We start from the raw sequence: 17,859 nt of genomic DNA, 5'->3' as shown, positions 1-17,859 counted from the left end.
TGAGTACTACACAGACCATTTGTTCACTACCCCAATAAGATGCTAATAGACAATGATAGAAAGATCCTAGTTATCCCTTCCATTTCTGAGGTCTTTGATAATCAAAATTACATCTATCAAATTTGAGTTTCTATCCACACTTAAGGTGGTGACTAGATCTGTTCATGGGCTGGGTAGCCCAATGGCCTGGCCTGTTATTTTTCGCGCTTGGAAAAAACTTCAGGTCCACGGGCTTGGGCTCGGGCTTTAAATACCCGACCCAATCATTTTTTGGGCCAGGCTTGGGCTTTCTCAAATAAGCCCGGCCCTATACTATTACATATAACAAAATAGCATTTATGTTATATATAATAAATATATATATATATATATATAATATTTATTTCTTAAATTATTAATAAATATTAATTTACTATTAGGAAATACAAATTAGTTTATTAATTTATTAAATTATTACTAAATTAATATAATATTAGTTTATAAAAGTACACTGAAAATAAGACATTTTGTGTACAGGTTGGGCTTCGGGCTTTATATAAGGGCTGGGCTCAGGTTCAAGATCTAGGCCTGATGGTCAGGCCGGGCTCCGGCTTGGGCCTGCACATTTTCTGTTGATAAAGAGGCAAAGCCCGGCCTGGCCCATGAACAGGTCTAGTGGTCACTATGCAGTTTTATATCTATTGACTTAACTTTCCTATAAGTGAGAATTCAATGGTCAAAATGTTTCTTGTAACATATGCTACTATCTAATAAATTGATCTGAAAGGCCAATGATGGAATGAGAAACAATGGTATGTTAAATACCTGAGAAGATCATTTGTAATATCATTACCACTTGCCTCATCCCACTTATGAAGGCGATCCAATTCCTCCATTCTGCTCTACTGAAGGCCTTATGCTCACCAAAGAGGATATATGTGGGGATGCATGTTAAATAAAATGATAATGAAGAAAAATAAAATTCCTTAATGAACTTTCAGTTGTCTTTTCTTTTTTTACCATTTTCCCATGTTCATGCAGCGAATTCGGATTGAAGGAATAAAAAATGATCCGTGGTTCAGGAAAAACTATGTTACTGTTAGGCATGGGGAAGATGAAGTAGTCAATTTGGATGATGTACGAGCAGTTTTTGATGACATTGAGGTAGGCCATTTTTAGTTCCTTCTTTTTCTTTTACTTTCCTTCTTGTAGAAATGAGAGTTGTGAAGTAATATTTCATGCTATTAAACAAAGAACAATAAGAGGAAAGCTGTAAGAGGGGAGAAGAAGAGAGGAGAGAAGAGAAAAGATTGAGAGCCAAAAAGTCATGTTGGCGGCACCAGTATTAGTATTTATATTAGGGTGATAAAAAAATAAAGTAGAAGTACAATATTGCCCATGTAGCACTAAAGCTGAACTTAGGAAAGTCTTTTAACACTCCCTCTCAAGTTGGGACGTAGATGTCAATCATGCCCAACTTGTCACATAAATCATTATGCCGCAAGTAATGTAGGCCCTATGTTAAGATGTCTGCAAGTTTCTCTTCAGAACTGACATAGGGTGTATACATTTCCCCACTGACAAGTTTTTCCCTAATAAGGTGTTTTTCGACCTCAATATGCTTGATTCCATCATAGAGAACTGGGTTGGCTGCAATGTTGATGGCAGCCTTGTTATCACAATATAAAGACCAATGTTTTAAAATGCGGAGGCGTGACGTGAGGCATTCCACTACCTAGAGGCGTGAGGCGTAGTTTAGAGCGCAAGAGGCGTAAGCCTCCCAAACACAAGGAGGTGTAAGCCTCCTTAAGAGGAGGGGGGTTAGGAGGAGGATGAAGAGGAAGGGGGGATCTCATTTTTTCTTTATTTTTAATAAAAGTCTTTTGTATTGAGAAGAACAAAGATGCATAACATTAGTTCAAAGGGGGGGGGGGTCTTGTCGAACTCGCTCGCTCGCCGAAGCGGAGCAAGACCCCCCTAACTAAAAAGAAAAACAAATTGGGCTGCATCGAAAAGGGGGCAGGGGGTCTGGGGGGTGAAGCCCCCTAGTCGAAGGGGAAAGGGGCAAACCACTTTCTTTCCCCTTATCTTTTCTTCCCTTTTCTTCCCTTCCCTTTCCTTTCCTTTTCTCTTTTTTTTTTTCTTCTCTTTCTTTTTCTTTCCCTTCCTTTTCTTTTCCTTTCCTTTTTTTTTTCTTTTTTTTTCCTGGCTTTTTATATTAGATGTGCACGAGGTGTATGCCTCAGAGGTATCAACGCATCTGGCATATGCCTCAGGGCGTTTTAGGAGCGCCTCGCCAGGCGTACACCTCCCACACCTTTTAAAACACTAGTAAAGACATGGGACCATCAATCGTACATCCCAGCTCACCCAACAAACTTTTATCCACGTAATCTTACTCTACGAGACATTGCTCTATATTCAGCTTCAGCACTAGACCTAGCCACTACATTTTGTTTTTTGCTTCTTCTCCATGTGACTAGGTTCCCTCCACAAAGGTACAATAACCACTAGTAGATTTTCTGTCATCAATTGATCTTGCCAGTCTGGATTTGTATCCACCTCAACCTTCAAATGTCCATGCTTCTGAAACAAACCAACACCTAGGAATTTCTTAAGATATCTGAGGATTCTCTTAGTTGCTTCTAGGAGGGTGGTCTTAGGGGCATGTATGAACTGACTAAGAATCCCCACAACATAAGTAATGTTTGGTTGTAGAGGTGTAAATTGGGCCGTGCTTACCTCCTCTAGGATACTTAAGAGGTCCGGCCCAGCATGGCCCATGGCACGAGCCTAGGTGGGCCCGATCTGGGATGGCCTATAAGTTGAGCTTTGGGTTAGGCCAGGCCATGATAAGCATATTTAAAAAAAATGAAAATTCAAAAAATTGTTAACAAAATAGATAAAAATTGAAAAATAAATCTTAAAATTTTCTATATGAATTTTACAAAAATCTTAAAATTTTATTTTGCTTCACATCTTTGACATACTAACCATGGCAACCACCTAATTTGCGATTTGGATCAATAGGGGAATTAGTTGGCTTCACCTCCAACCTTCTTGAATCTTTGTAATAGATCTAGGATGTATTTCCTTTGACAAAATGAAGATCCCCTTTTGCGAGTGGGAAACTTCAATTCCAAGAAAAAAACCTTCAAATTGAGTAGCAAGGAACTCATTCAACTTCTGAATTTCATCTTTCCAATCACCAGTAATAACTATATCATCAACATATACTATCGGGGCTGTAGTTTTACCTATCCTTATTTTCATAAACAATGTATGGTCAGATTGATGCTACTTATAGCCTCTCTATTGCACAACTAAATGAAACCTACTAAACCAAGCCCTTGGTGATTTCTTTAGGCCATATAAGGACTTTTTTCAGCCTGTACACTTTCTGCTCACTACCTTGAGCACAAAAATTGGGGGTCGCACCATGTACACTTATTTTTCTACAAGATCATTGTTTAGGAAGGCATTTTTGATATCTAACTATATCATCGACATATACTACCAGGGCTGTAATTTTACCTTTCCTTATTTTCATAAACAATGTATGGTCAGACTGATGCTCCTTATAGCCTCTCTACTACACAACTAAATGAAACCTACTGAACTAGGCCCTTGGTGATTGTTTTGGGCCATATAAGGACTTCTTCAGCCTATACACTTTCTGCTCACTGCTTTGAGCACGAAAATTGGGGGGTTGCACCATGCACACTTCTTTTTCTTCAAGATCATTGTTCAGGAAGGCATTTTTGATATCTAACTGATGAAGGTCCCAATCAAGGTTAGCAGCTAGGGAAAAAAGGTCTTTGATAGAGTTCATCTTAGCAACTAGAGCATATGTCTATGCATAATCTACTCCATACATTTGATTAAACCCTTTGCTACTAATCGAGTTTTATACTATTCTACAGTGCCATCTACCCTGTGCTTTACTGTGAACACCCACTTACATCCAACTGGTTCCTTTCCCTTAGGAAGATCAACCAATTCCCATGTGCCATTTTTATGTAAAGCACTGATCTCTTCTTTTATTGCATTTGTCCATTCAAGCATTAAAAGAGATTTTGCCACATTCTTAGGAATAGGAACACTGTCAGTGGAAGGGAGGAAGGCACAAAAATAAGGTGAGATGTTCTCGTAAGAAACAAAATGTGAAATGGGATGTTTAGTGGTGCAAGACCTAACTCCCTTCCTTTGAGCAATGGTAAGGTCAAGGTCATCAACAACAAAGGTATCAATAGCAATTGGATCAAATACACCGATAGGAATAAGTGTACTTGGGTGGATAGGATTAGCCTTTAGGGAATCTGATGGCATTGGTGGTACAACTTCTAGATGCTTGACAACCCTTGAACTTGGTTGGCCTTTGTGACAACGAAAGAAAACACAGAATGGAGGAGGATTAGGAAGAGGAGGGAGCTAAACCTAAGCATGTTTCTCCTCGCTCCTATTCTCTTCTCGAGGAAAAATAGAAAAAAGGGTGACTTTCAAAGAAAGAGACATCCATAAAAATATAATATTTCCAAAAAATAGTGTCAAAACACTAGTATCCCTTTTGCGATGAGGGATACCCCAGGAAAACACAATAAATAGCACGAGGATCTTGTTTACCACGATTAGGACTGGGAGAAAGTCTTGAACGAAACAACGACAACCAAACAGATGTATAGGAAATAAGGGAGCCTTGGGGAGCAAGAGTTGATGTGGGGCCTTGTACTCCAACCAACGAGATGGCATATGGTTAATGAGATATACCACACATAAAACAACATCTAGCCAAAAATGTTTTGGGACATTCATATGTAATAGTAATCCATGAGAAACCTCAATAAGATGTCAGTTCTTTCTTTTAGCAACATCATTTTGTTCGGGTGTTTGGGCACCAGAGCTGCGGTGAAGGGATTCGCACAAAGCAAAAAATTTCGTGAGATCACTATGAAAATATTCTTTGGCATTATTGGATTGGAAGATATGGATTTCAGTTTGAAATTGGGTGAAGATCATTCGTTGGAAATCTTTTACAAATTTGGCACTCCATCTCTTGATCACATTGGATACACTCATGTTATCAATAAGTGTAATAAAATACTTGTAGCCAGTCTCAGAAGGCAAAGTAATAGGGCCCCAAACATCAGAATGAACAATATGGAAAGGAAATTCAGATTTATTATTTCTTGAAGAAAATTGAATTCTACAATGTTTACTTAATTGACAAGTTTGACATGTAAACTCTGATAAACAAAATTTTCAATGACTCAAAAGATAAATGACTAAGATGACTATGTCACAAATAGACCTGACTCTTACTATTGACTCATGGACTCTGTTGCCACAAGACTAGCCTTATTCTCCAACATGTAGAGCCCATCCACCATACTTCCTCTACCAATTGTCTTCCTCGAGGCCAAATCCTGTATTACACAAGAAGGAAAGAAGATCACTAAACAATTTAACAAATTAGTGATACTACTAACAGAAAATAAGTTAATAGGTGTTATGGTTCATATTTGTACTTGTTTCAGTTATAAAATAATAGAGAAACGAGTAGAGAAGAAAGAGGGAAGAGAGAAACAAAAGAAGAGAAGAGAAGAAGTTGAAGAGAAGGATTGGTTCGAACTATAGAGAAGAATTCTCTCTCTAGTCGGCCAAATATTATTTATAAGTTTCTAATTAAAAGAACAAAGACAATTATGCCCCTACTTAAGTATGGGACACAACACTTAAACCAAAATATAACAAACGTTACACCTCACTCTTAACATAAAACAAAATGGCCAAACTACCCCTATACAACCAACTCTAACACTCCCCCTCAAGCTGGTGAGTATATGTCATATAGTCCTAACTTGTTACATATGTAATCCACTCTTCCCCGACTCAACCATTTGGTTAACAAGTCTACCCATTGACTTCCTGAGTTTACATATGCAGTAATTATCACTCCACTGAGCACCTTCTCTCTCACAAAGTGACTATCAACTTCTATATGTTTTGTTTTCTCATGGAAAACTGGATTAGAAGAAATGCGGATTGCAACTTGGTTGTCACAATATAGCTTCATAAGGGTATCAATCGAATATCCTATCTCTTGTAAGAGGTTCCTCAACCATACTAGTTCACATGTAGTGTGTGCCATGGCTTTATATTCAGCTTCAGCACTGCTTCTTGCCACCATTGTCTGTTTCTTGCTCTTCCATGTCGGCAAATTTCCTCCAAGAAAGGTACAATACCATGTAGTGGACCTCATGCCAGATATTGAACTGGCCCAATCTGAAGGGAAGGGAGATCCATCATATGGATGGTCGAACCATGCAGGGTGGTTGGGCGAAATTTCAAAAATTTATTTTCTCCCTTCGGGGAATCATATTCCTAGTTTTAGAAAAACTGCATCTTTCAAGGATCGTTCTTGAAACAAACCGGACCAGATCTGAAACCAAAAGAATGGGAGAGCAATACCTAATACGGAATCCACACGTGTAGCTCCCAACGTAGGTGTCACGCCCAAAGAGGGTACCAAAACCCGCTTTCACTGAAGATGGCGCAGCTTGAGATGAAGCAGGTTCAACAATGCAGTCCTTCAGCAAGAACTGCAATCCTTCAGCAAGGATCAAGCAAGGGATGGTGAGCACGAATTAAATCTGATTTTTCTTGCAAAAATCATAATCAAGATCCAATCTTGATCAGTCCAAGAAACTGGAGATCGAATATGGTAGGGTGGCAAGAACAGAGGGAGAGAACTGAGAGTAGGAAAAGGTTAAACTGAAGCAATCCGCCCCCTCTATTTATAAGCCTTAAGGATTAGCTTCTCCTAATCCAATTAGGAGTTTCCTAATCCAAATCTTTATTTGGATCTGGACTCCTTAAGTGATAAGGCTTATCCCCTTATCTTATCTGCTGATCCAAACCTAGATCCATACCCATATTCGCCCTATGTCACATGACACACATGATTGCTTAAGTTGTCATGTGACACCTTGATTAATCATATTAATCTTGGTCCTTAGGCCCATTAAGTAAGTGGGCTCACTTCCCCTATTAATTGCTGGTGAACTTGGTTCTCTTTGTATGGCGTGGGACCCTAACATTGATCTCACAAAAGCCATACGGGTTCAGCCTAGCCTCTATTACAAGGCTTGGCTGAATTCACTGTTATACACAGTGAACCACTGAGTCCATCAGTATGGGCTCTTAATGGGCCCAACATTTACATTAAATGGTCCTTGAGTCTAGCCACCTTATGAAGGCCCAAGGACTATGGTTCTTAAGTGAGATTATCCCATCAGGTATAAAAGCCTTAAATGGTCTTACACTTAACCTCTCAGCCCATAATGATCAAACACTGCCTGACAAGAGAGGACCTCTCCCTCGGCTGCAAGGTACAGTGTTGTGTTGCACTCTCCGCTCGGATGGATCCTGTGAATTAAATAAAACCTTTTGCAAACCTTTTTCATAAACATAATATATATATATATATATATATATATATATATATATATATATATATATTTTCATATAAATATATATTTTGCAAAACAAATTTCAAACATGGTTGAATCCGACTGCCGGAAGTTTTGGTTTCCATCAGAGAGAGTGTAGTCCCTGATCATTCACTTTGTATGACAAAGGGGCTGATCCTGTCACTATGATCACCCACTCGAGTGAATTCTCAGACTACCCCAACATACCTAGGTTTTGACCCATGCTAAGGATCTCACTGATTGGCATATCAAAGATAGCCCAATCCAACACCTAGTGCAGTACCATAATCGAGTCTAGGGGTTAGGTGTAACTTTTCAGTTTTGCCCACCAGTCTCCAAGGTCCAGGGCATAACTAGAAAATGGTTTGGGTTCAGTGTTTCAAGTAAATACACACTACATGTGCTTCGGGTTTCACCCTGGTAGCTGAGATAAACTACCCCAACTGACTTGGCAGCACATTAGTGTCAGCCTTAGTAGGATAAACCTCTCTAGGTCTATCCAACGGCTAAGAATATTCTAAGCTAATACGAGTCTCATAAGTGTCCAGTTTAAAGGTAATTACACAGAAACATACCAAATATAACATGAATCAATTATGTACTTTTATTCATTTACAATAAATGCATATGTACATCAATCTGATTGGAGCCAAGGGCATACACTCTCTAACTGTGTATCCCTCTATCTCAAGACTTTCTCCATTCTTATATAACAAGCCATAACCTAGAGGCTAGAGCTCCCTTCAAGTACCATACAAACCTTAGAACTGCATCCCAATGTGGAACCCAAGATTCTGCATCAACTGACTCACCACATTACCTGCAAATGATATATCTGGCCAAGTAATTGTTAGGTAATTCAACTTACCCACCCGGTGTTTTAAAGGCGTAAGGCACAAAAAAGGCACAAGGGCCGATTTGCGCCCAAGGCGCATGCCTTTTTGAAACAAGTCGCAAAAATACAAAAAAAAATGCTAAAAAAGAAAAAAATAAAAAAAAAAGAAAAAAATAAAATATTAAACATAATATTAAAAAATATAAAGTTAAATTTTAAAAAACCTATTATCCAAAATTAAAATACATAAACATAACATGTTGTATCTTTATGTTTTCTTTACAAAAAATGTATTCTTTGTGTTTTATGTTGTACCATATCTTGCAGGATCAGTTTGTGTCTGAGCAGTCACAACATGGTGACAGAGGCCCTTTGATAATGAATGCTTTTGAGATGATTACCCTTTCTCAAGGGTTGAACCTCTCAGCCTTGTTTGACAGGCGACAGGTAGAGCTCTCTATGTTTTGGCCTTCAGCTTCCACTTTACCCTTGAATGACCAGCATCAGAATGTAATCCATTCTTAATTTCTTACAAAGACATTAATTGTGTGTAAAGAATATGTAACTTGAAACTATTGTTAGTTTTAATGCTTTCTTAGTTGTGTGTGATTTCTAAATTTCTGATTATTTTATATTAATATTAGGATAATATAAAATTGGTATAACAGCATTCAAAAGCAGGCTTGTCTCTTTGGAACTGGGACCATCTGTTATTGGAGGAGTCTTCAGAGACAACAGGGGTGAGATTACGGCCCTGTAACAGGATATAAGATTGGTATAGACATTAGACCTTCACAGTTATTAGGGTGGAGTAGGGGGACATTAAACCTTCAGGCAGCTGGCTTTTTGTACCTACACTACTATAGAGGCTAGGTCATCAGCATCTAGATTGAATATCTCATTCATGCAGATCCCTCAATGACTGGGTCAGCCAATTTCTTGGCATGGATGAAGAAGGGAGCTTTGCATTAAGTGTCTGAAAATAGTGCGACTGTTGATGAGTTTGTACTAGAAAGCTATTATACATTTTACCTCTTATGTAGGGTCTATTTCGTGAGTTAAGGTATAAGAAAAGTAGCAAGCTGTATTTGATATCTTTGTTCTTTTTTCTATTTCTAAATCTCATTTAATCTCATTATAGATAAGAAATTGGAGTTATATGTTTGAATGGTAAAATTACTAGGATTAGAAATGAACATATTCATGTGGATTTAAGAGTTGTTCCATACATGATAGTAGACTAGATTGTTTAGACATGTGAGTAAAAGACCAAATACTGCACTAGTAAGCAGTGTCCTGTTGCAAGTTGAAGGATCTAGAAGAGATAGGGGCAAACCAAAAGAACATGGGCTTTATAGTAATCAAAGATGACTTGATTGTGTCAAGACTGCTGGAACAGACCAACAGAAGGCAGTTAATTGGTTTTACAAGAGGAACAGAAGGCAATTAATCAGTTTTACAAGAGGAGGCCACACCAGCACAACTAACCATCCACTTGTAACAACTGCCATCCACTTGAGGGGTGTAAAATGAAAAAGGAGTGTGGTTCCACAAAAAACTGAAAATGTTAAAGGCCAAAATAAAAGAGTGGAACAGAGATCAGTTTGGGAGAATAGAGGAGCATGAATCCAATCTACTTTTAAGCATTGAGGTTTTGGATGAGAAGGAAGCCCAAAGAACAATGAATGAACAGGAGAGAGAGTTAAGATGGAAACTAAAAAAAAAGAATTGGAAAAAGTGCTCTATAGAGAGGAAATCTCATGGAGGCAAAAGTCAAGGCATAGATGGATTAAGGAAGGTGATGGGAATACCAAATATTTTCATGCTTTGGCCAATGGGAGACGGAGAAAAAATTATGTGACCAAATTAGAAATTGATGGAGAAATCTTCTCCTCACAAGAAGAGATAGAAAGGATTTTTGTGGATCACTTCAAATCAAGGATGAGAGGACCACTAAGCATTAGAGAGAGGCTGGAAGGATTAGAGCGGCCAAGGCTAGACGAGAGCATTTCAGGTTGGCTGGAAAGGAACTTTGAAGAAGAAGAAATCAAACAAACGGTGTTTTCCATGGATATATTAAAGGCACTAGGCCTAGATGATTTCACCATGGCCTTTTACCGAGATCGCTAGAGAATAATTAAGGAGAATCTGGTTGAGGTTTTCAAGGAGTTTGAAGAGAGACATGTGATTAGCCTTGGAATAAATGCCACATTTTTAGCCCTCATTCCGAAAAAGATTGATGCTAAACACCCAAAAAACTACAAGCCCATTAGTTTGCAGACGAGCATCTATAAAATCTTGGCAAAGATGCTATCCTTAAGGATCAAAGTGGTCTTACCATCTATCATTAGTCAAGCTCAAGGAGCCTTCATACAAGGTAGGCAGATAACCGATCAATTCCTAATAGCAAATGAGTGTGTAGAGGATATGAGGAAATCAGGGGGTTCAGGCTTTGCTTGCAAGTTGGACCTTGAGAAGGCATATGATATGGTGGACTGGAGTTTCCTTTTGAGATACTTAGGACTTGTGGGTTTTGGGAGAGATGGTGCTTATGGATGACTGGTTGCCTCACTTCGGTTCATTACTCTGTGCTAGTGAATGGAGTGGTAAAGGATTTCTTTCCAGCTTGCAAAGGGTTGAGATAGGGTGATCCTCTTTCCTCTTTTCTTTTTACTTTGGTGGCAGATGTATTGGAGTAGATTAATATCAAAAGCAGATAGGGAAGGGGTAATAGATGGTTGGAAGATCGGAAGGAATGATGTCTCTGTAACTCATCTCCAGTTTGAAAATGATATTATTAATTTCTGTGAGGGAAGTGAGCCAAGAAGAGTGGGAAATCTTAAGGATCTAATATTATACTTTGAGAGAGTTTCCAATCTAAAAATCAACTTTGAAAAAAGTTGTGTAGTAGGGGTCAATCTGGATGACAATGAAGTTGAGTCTATTGCTAACTGCTTGGATTGCTTTATTTCCTCTTGGCCCTTGACTTATTTGGGTTTACCTTTGGGTGGGAGTCCTAGGGAAAGCAGATTTTGGTACCCAGTGGTTGAGGAATTTGAAAGAAAGTTGGCAGCTTGGAAAAAGAATTATATCACAATGGGAGGAAGGCTAACTTTGATTAAGGCTACACTTGCTAATTTACCAGTCTATCTTTGTGTTTAGGATCCCCCGTAGTGAGGCTAGGAAATTAGAAAAAATGATGAGAGGTTTTCTTTGGGAACTGGGGGAGGAGAAAAAGGACCACTTAGATAATTGGGAGACAGTTTGTCAGAGTAAAGAGGCAGGGGGTCTGGGATTAGGGTTTTTGGTCTTAAAAAATGAAGCTTTATTGGGAAAGTGGCTATGGAGATGGCCTCTGGAAAGAGAAAGTTTGTGGCATAGGGTTGTGCTTAGCATAGTTTTCAAGGCACCAAGGCGAGGCTAGGCGACAGGGGGGCACCTAGTCGCCTAGGCGATGATTTTTTTTTAAGTAAAACCATATATCCTAGGGTAGTTCCGTAGTTCCATAACCATCTTTCCTTAATAATTATTCATAATTTTCATAAGAAAAGTATAAATTTCATGTTTAAGTATAGAAAATCAATATTTTATGAGAAAGAAAAAGAACAAAGTAAATAAAATTCAAAAAATATAGGGGTTGAACCCCTACTTTTGTTATAGGAAAGAAGAAAAGAAAAGGTGGAAGAAGAAAATATGTTGATTAGACAAAATTTTAAGTTTTTCCTTTGCTTATAGGTTCAGGGTTTGAAATTTTTGAGGGTTCAATCAAGGATCAAAATTTCGATACGATACGCCCCATATCGTGTGTATTGTATTGTATCTTTGGGGTCTTGATACCTGTTTACAGGTGTTTTCGAGGACCCATTTTTTTAAATAATATATATATTTAAAAATGAAATTGAAAACCAAAGAAATAAAAGAATAGGGGAAGTATCATTATAAGTACCGAAACACCTCTATCAATACACAGAGGTGTATCGATACTGTGAACCATGGGTTCGATACAACAGTTAGCAATGTTGCATTGATTAAACCCTAATAGAATAAGAAAATAATAAAAAAAATAGTATATAAACACATAAAATGAACACTCTAGTATAATAATGTCTATTTTATAATTATAATGTAAAAAAATTAAAAATATAAAAGTATTTTATAACCCAGTGCACAAAACTGCTAGGCAATTGGGCGAGGCGAGCCTCCAAGGGCGCCTTGTCGCCTAGGCGCCTGCCTAGGCATCGCCTTGACAACTATGGTGCTTAGTATTCATGGCTATTCTGTCTCTAGTTGGGATGCTGGGGTATCTCATCAGGCTACCCAAACAACACCCTGGAAGGCAATACATGGCGTCCTCCCCAAGTTCCTTCAATTTGTAAGGTATGATACTTGCTCTGGAAATTTGCTTCTTTTTTGGGAAGACACTTGGGTGGGTAATCAACCTCTAAAAGACATGTTTCCTTCTCTGTATGCCCTTTCCCTTTATAAAAAGGAGGTTATCTCTGTCCTTCTTCCCCCTCCAGTTTTACCTTTATCCTTGAACTGGGACTTCGGTTTTCGTAGGGGCTTAAGGGAGGAGCTTGCTTGTGTTACTCAACTTTTATCCATTCTAGAGAGTGTTTGTTTGGACCCCTCCTCTCCTGATAAAAGGGTGTGGACTCCTATCCCAAAAGTTTCTTTCACTTGTGCATCATTCTTCAAATCCCTTTGTTTGAGCACCTCTTTTGAGCCTTTCCCAGTGAAAGAAGTTTGGACAAAGCCTGTGCCCCCCAAAATTGCTGTTTTCTACTGGGAAGTGTACCTTGGTAAGATCAATACTTTGAAGAACTTAGAAAAGAAAAAGCCTTTTATTTGTTTGTCCCCAAACTGGTGTGTAATGTGTAATTCTCATAGTGAGGACTATTACTGGTTTCTTGTTCCTTTGCTGCAGCTCTTTGGGAATGGATGTTTGTTTTGTTTGGATGTAAGTGGAATCAACCAGCAGAGGTAAAATCATTATTCGCACCAACTACCTTTGTTTGCCTAACAAAAGGAGGAAGGAGTATGTGGAGATGTTTTAGAGCAGCCACCTTATGGAAAATCTGGGAAGAAAGAAACGCTAGAATTTTCCAAGAGAAAGAGAGGTCCTTTATAGAAGTGAAGGAATGTATCTTAATCAGGACTATCCATTGGTTGAAATCCTTGGCTTCTTTCAGCTCTTTTTCATTTGATGACATCTGGAGAAATTGGGCCACAGTTGCACAGACTTGGGTTAGGAAAACCAGAGCCACTATAGTTTGGGTAACTCCCCCAGAAGGTTTTTTTAAACTGAACTTTGATGGAAGCAGCCAGGGTAACCCAGGACCGTCTGGCATTGGAGGAGTATTGAGGAATGAAAATGGCAACATCATATCCTTATTCTCAGGCCCGATAGAGATAGGGGACTCTACAAGAGCTGAGATATTGGCTGTAGTACAGGGAATTCAGATTGCTAATCAACTAGGAGTGGAGAACCTATTGATTGATGGGGATTCTAAGGTGATTGTGGGCTGGCTGTCGAATCCAAATTCGGTTGTTTGGAGTTATAGGGATCTCATCAAAAAAGTTAAATGTTTAACAAGGCACATAACTTGTAGATATCAGTGGGTGGGTAGGGAGGCAAATGCTTTGGCTGATCATCTTGCTAAAAGGGGGCTACTAGGGACCATTTATTCTGGGCGGCATTGTAATTTTTTCTGATCTTTTGTAACGGTTAGGGGAAGCTGCGTCTTGTGCCTCTCCAAGGGATTCTTGTAAAATCTTATTCCTATTGTTTAATGAAATCATTTTCAATTATCAAAAAAATTTGATACACACCTTTTGTAGCAAAAAATCTTGATCCACCATTTCTCACTTCCGGTGGTTGGGTTAGAATATGTGGATCAGGTTGGGTTTCAACCTACCTTTATACCATTCAAATGGGTCATAAATGGATGTGGGGTGGCTAATAAGTAGGTTGTTCTTTAACCCACATCCAAGCCAACCGAATACATTCATTTGCTATCCCCAATCCTGTACTAACATGCAGCCTAGTTGATAAATATATTTTACAAGGATAATTAGAACAACTGGCTTTAATGACTTATCAGTTGATATTTATTAGTTACTTGAAGTATAACCCAAATTCTTTTGAAGACTAGAGGTGGTTGGAGTAGGATCTTCAAGCATGTTGCGCACTCATTTAAGGAATGGCTAGCATAGAAAATGGGGAAGCGAGGAGGTCATCATGGAACTAGACACAATTTATGGATTGTGGAGTGTAGGCTGCATGGGATCTAGATTTCATCTTGATCATATTAAGTGAACATGCAATTGACCTGGAGAGAAACAGAAGGAACATGATGATGGGAAATAGAAGTTATGAGCCCTCCCCTCAGTGACTGACATACATCATTACTGATTTTTGGTGATACATTTGGTCTCATTTTTTCCACCATTTTCCACTTTAAGTGGCTGAATATGTGAGCTTTATTTCCAAAAAAGACTATGAAGCACTTCTTTATACATAAGAGGTGGATTAGAAGGTGAGGAATCAGTTCCTCTCCTAGGCCAAGGCAAAAGATCTCTCCTAACGAGCTTAGTCTATTTGTAGATTGCCTGTAGGCATCAAATGATTCCAAATCTTGAAGAATGAAAAGGCTCACCTTTCACAGAAAACAAACATGATGGGCCAGCTTGGATGTATTGTACTTCTTTTGGAGCATAATACAAATTTAACCCTCATTTACTAACGGAAAGTTTTAATTTATGGTGCAATGGAGCCTATCCAAATGATTTTGACTGGAAAAATTAGGGGCATTGACATTGAGAACCCTAAAGAATTATGATAAGGAACTTTTTTGGTTTCCAGATGACAATTAGCAAACAAAACAACTAGGACGAAGAAGAACATCCTTCAGTAGATCAATGCGGGAACAACAACAGTGCTGTTATGATCTCTCAAACCTCTATAAAACCCAAGTCCTACTAGGACACACCCAAATGCAAGATAGAAGAAAAAGAAGAAATAGGTACATCCTTGATTTCTTTGTTAACTACGTAATCCTGTTGACATTATTTTTTTTTTTTTTTTTTTTTATCTTGACCAGGATTGTGTTACAAGTGTACCTTGAAAGATCAATATAGCTTTCTTTTGTTTGAATCAGAAAGTAAGTGACCCTTTAGTTTCTACTTATTTGGAATTCTAGTCTTCTCATATCCACTTTTATAAGGGTGCGTCTTATTGTAGGTGACAAATCATGGAGCATTCAAATATATATTTCCACTAACTAGTCACTTGTGCAATGCATGGCGTTAAATAGAAATTTAGTAAGAGGCTTTGGAAAGAAGCTTTTATGTGCATACCAACTAATAAAAAAGTCTTTCAAACCTATTGATGATTTGAAGCAAAAAAATCATAAAATATCATTCAGTGATTGTTTTGTAGCATTTTAGTAATTATGAGACATTAGTGAAATAAATGATGATACTTAACTAATATTTAAATATTTATATTATAATAAAAAGGTCAAAGAAAAAGAAAAAAAGATCCTTCCTCATAGATGGCTTTATTCTAGTTTTATTATTGCAATAGTTTCAATTTTTTCTACATTGGCAAAATAATTATTAATAGATAAAAAGTGCAAAACATGAGTGGGAAGACTTTCAAACCTGAACAAATTTCTCAAGCTTGACCAAACCCATCTAAGCCCATCCCAAGTTGTGTTAGGTTTAGGCTAACTTGGGCATTGACCTTAGTCTGGTTCCAAGCTTAAGGTCCATGTCTATGGTTGGGCTTCAATTGGTCCTTAACTCATCCACCCCATCCAATTTGTACCTCTATTAGAGGGAGTTAAGAGGTATTTGGATAGTTTTAAGAGGAGATAAAGAGGGGTTTAATGGGGGGGGGGGGGGGAGTAGACCTGTAAATGGATCGAATTTGAATCGAATCAGTCTAGATTCGAATTCGAAATCGATTATAAAAACAATATTCGAATTCGATTCGATATTCGACGGATATCGAATGTTTCAATTTGAATTCGACTAGCATGAGGCCTAGAATCTTAAATGTCTAAGTTTGCAAAGAAAAGCAAGTGATTAACTTGAGAAAAGAGACAGGAGATTGACGGCAGCAGTTGTGGGTTCCCGGCGGTGGGCCAAGTGTGAGTGTGTGACGGTGGCATTCGTGGGTTCCTGACGGTGCAAATGCGATGGTAGTGAGCAGTGTTGGACGGTGACGCTGGACTGTTGCAACACAACGACCGGTGATGCCAGACAGTTGAGGGCCTTGAGGTGTTGAGTTTGAGTTTAAGTAGTGGCAAAGGAGATGGTTGTGGCCGGTGACCGGTGCTCGACTGCTATCATAGATGCTGTCGTTGGTGCTCACAGATTGCAAAGATTGGGAATAAAATAGAGAGGAAGAGAAGAGGAGTGCGAATAGAAAAGACGGAGAGAGAGAGAGAGGAAGAGAAGAGGAGGAAGAAGAATGAAATTAAAACTTAAAAAAGAGGGAGATGAAAGGGCAAGAGAGAGGGGGGAGAAGCCCGAGAGGGCGAGAGGGGAGGGGAAGCGTCATCGGGAAGTGAGAGAGAGAGAGAGAGAGAGAGAGAGAGTAGGGGAAGGGTCAATGGTCATCGAGAAGAGAGAGAGAGCAGGGAGAGGCCTGAGAGGGGAGGGGAAGGGTCATCAAATGACCACTCAAGTAGGTTAGGTGTAGGTGACATCATTGCATGTCAGCTTTTTTTATGAGGGGCATGACCCCTCTTTAAGACTTTAAATGTATACAATTATTATTAATATATATTAATGTATATAATTAATCGAATTCGAATTGGATCAACGTGAATTCTAATTCAAATTCAATAAATTAATTGGTAAAATGTATAAATTCGAATTCGACTGTTAAATTTATCAAACCATTTGAATTCAATTCGATTACGTCGGATATCGAATTCGGAATTGGATAATCAAATACCGTTTACACCCTTAGGGGGGAGGGTGAGAGGTTACCAACATTGACTATTATGGAGAGATAGAGAGATAGAGAGAGTTAAGAAGGATTTATTAGTGAGAGATGTGGTGGATTTTATTAAAGAGAATTAATACTCGAGAGCAATGTTCAGAGAACAGGGCCGGGCATAGAACCCGAGAAGGGTGGGGTTCATGGGTTAGAGGTTCGATCATGATGATGTGGCATGTATATATATTACAAGTCATATAAATACTACATATAATATATTTTACAACTTTTAATATACTTGAATATGGTGTATGGATTGGAAAGTTCCTTAATTTTTAAATCAAATAACTAGGGTTCAAGTCTCTTAATTTACATTTTCTTTAAAATACATGAGTAATAGAGTAATATGTACAGTAGAGTCATTAATTAACACAAGTTTAAGAGGTGGTCCAATGGTAATTAAGCAATATATGAAAATAAGAGGTCATGGATTCAAATCTTATTAAACACATTTTAAAATTTTAATTTGTTAAAGGCCTAGGCGGTTTCATGAAACTGGGACTGGTTCACCGATTTTTTGGTTAAACTAGCCGGTCAGCCGA

General features: G+C 38.4%; 1 protein-coding gene across 4 annotated transcripts in view; it reads left to right on the top strand.

The window, feature by feature from the left end:
* Positions 1-17,859, top strand: part of LOC148842947 (CBL-interacting serine/threonine-protein kinase 24-like) — a 36,638-nt gene that overhangs the window by 8,801 nt on the left and 9,978 nt on the right. For all 4 annotated transcript variants that reach the window (XM_088958014.1, XM_088958016.1, XM_088958015.1 and 1 more), the window contains exons 10-11: positions 1,021-1,143; positions 8,632-8,751. In XM_088958014.1, coding sequence (XP_088814140.1) covers positions 1,021-1,143; positions 8,632-8,751 — 243 coding nt within the window. The remainder of the gene's footprint in view (positions 1-1,020; positions 1,144-8,631; positions 8,752-17,859) is intronic.

Source organism: Nelumbo lutea, chromosome 8 (genome assembly GCF_056320005.1).
Source record: "Nelumbo lutea isolate HS-2025 chromosome 8, American lotus-T2T, whole genome shotgun sequence".
NCBI lineage: Eukaryota > Viridiplantae > Streptophyta > Magnoliopsida > Proteales > Nelumbonaceae > Nelumbo > Nelumbo lutea.
This window is presented reverse-complemented; position numbering and strand designations above follow the sequence as displayed.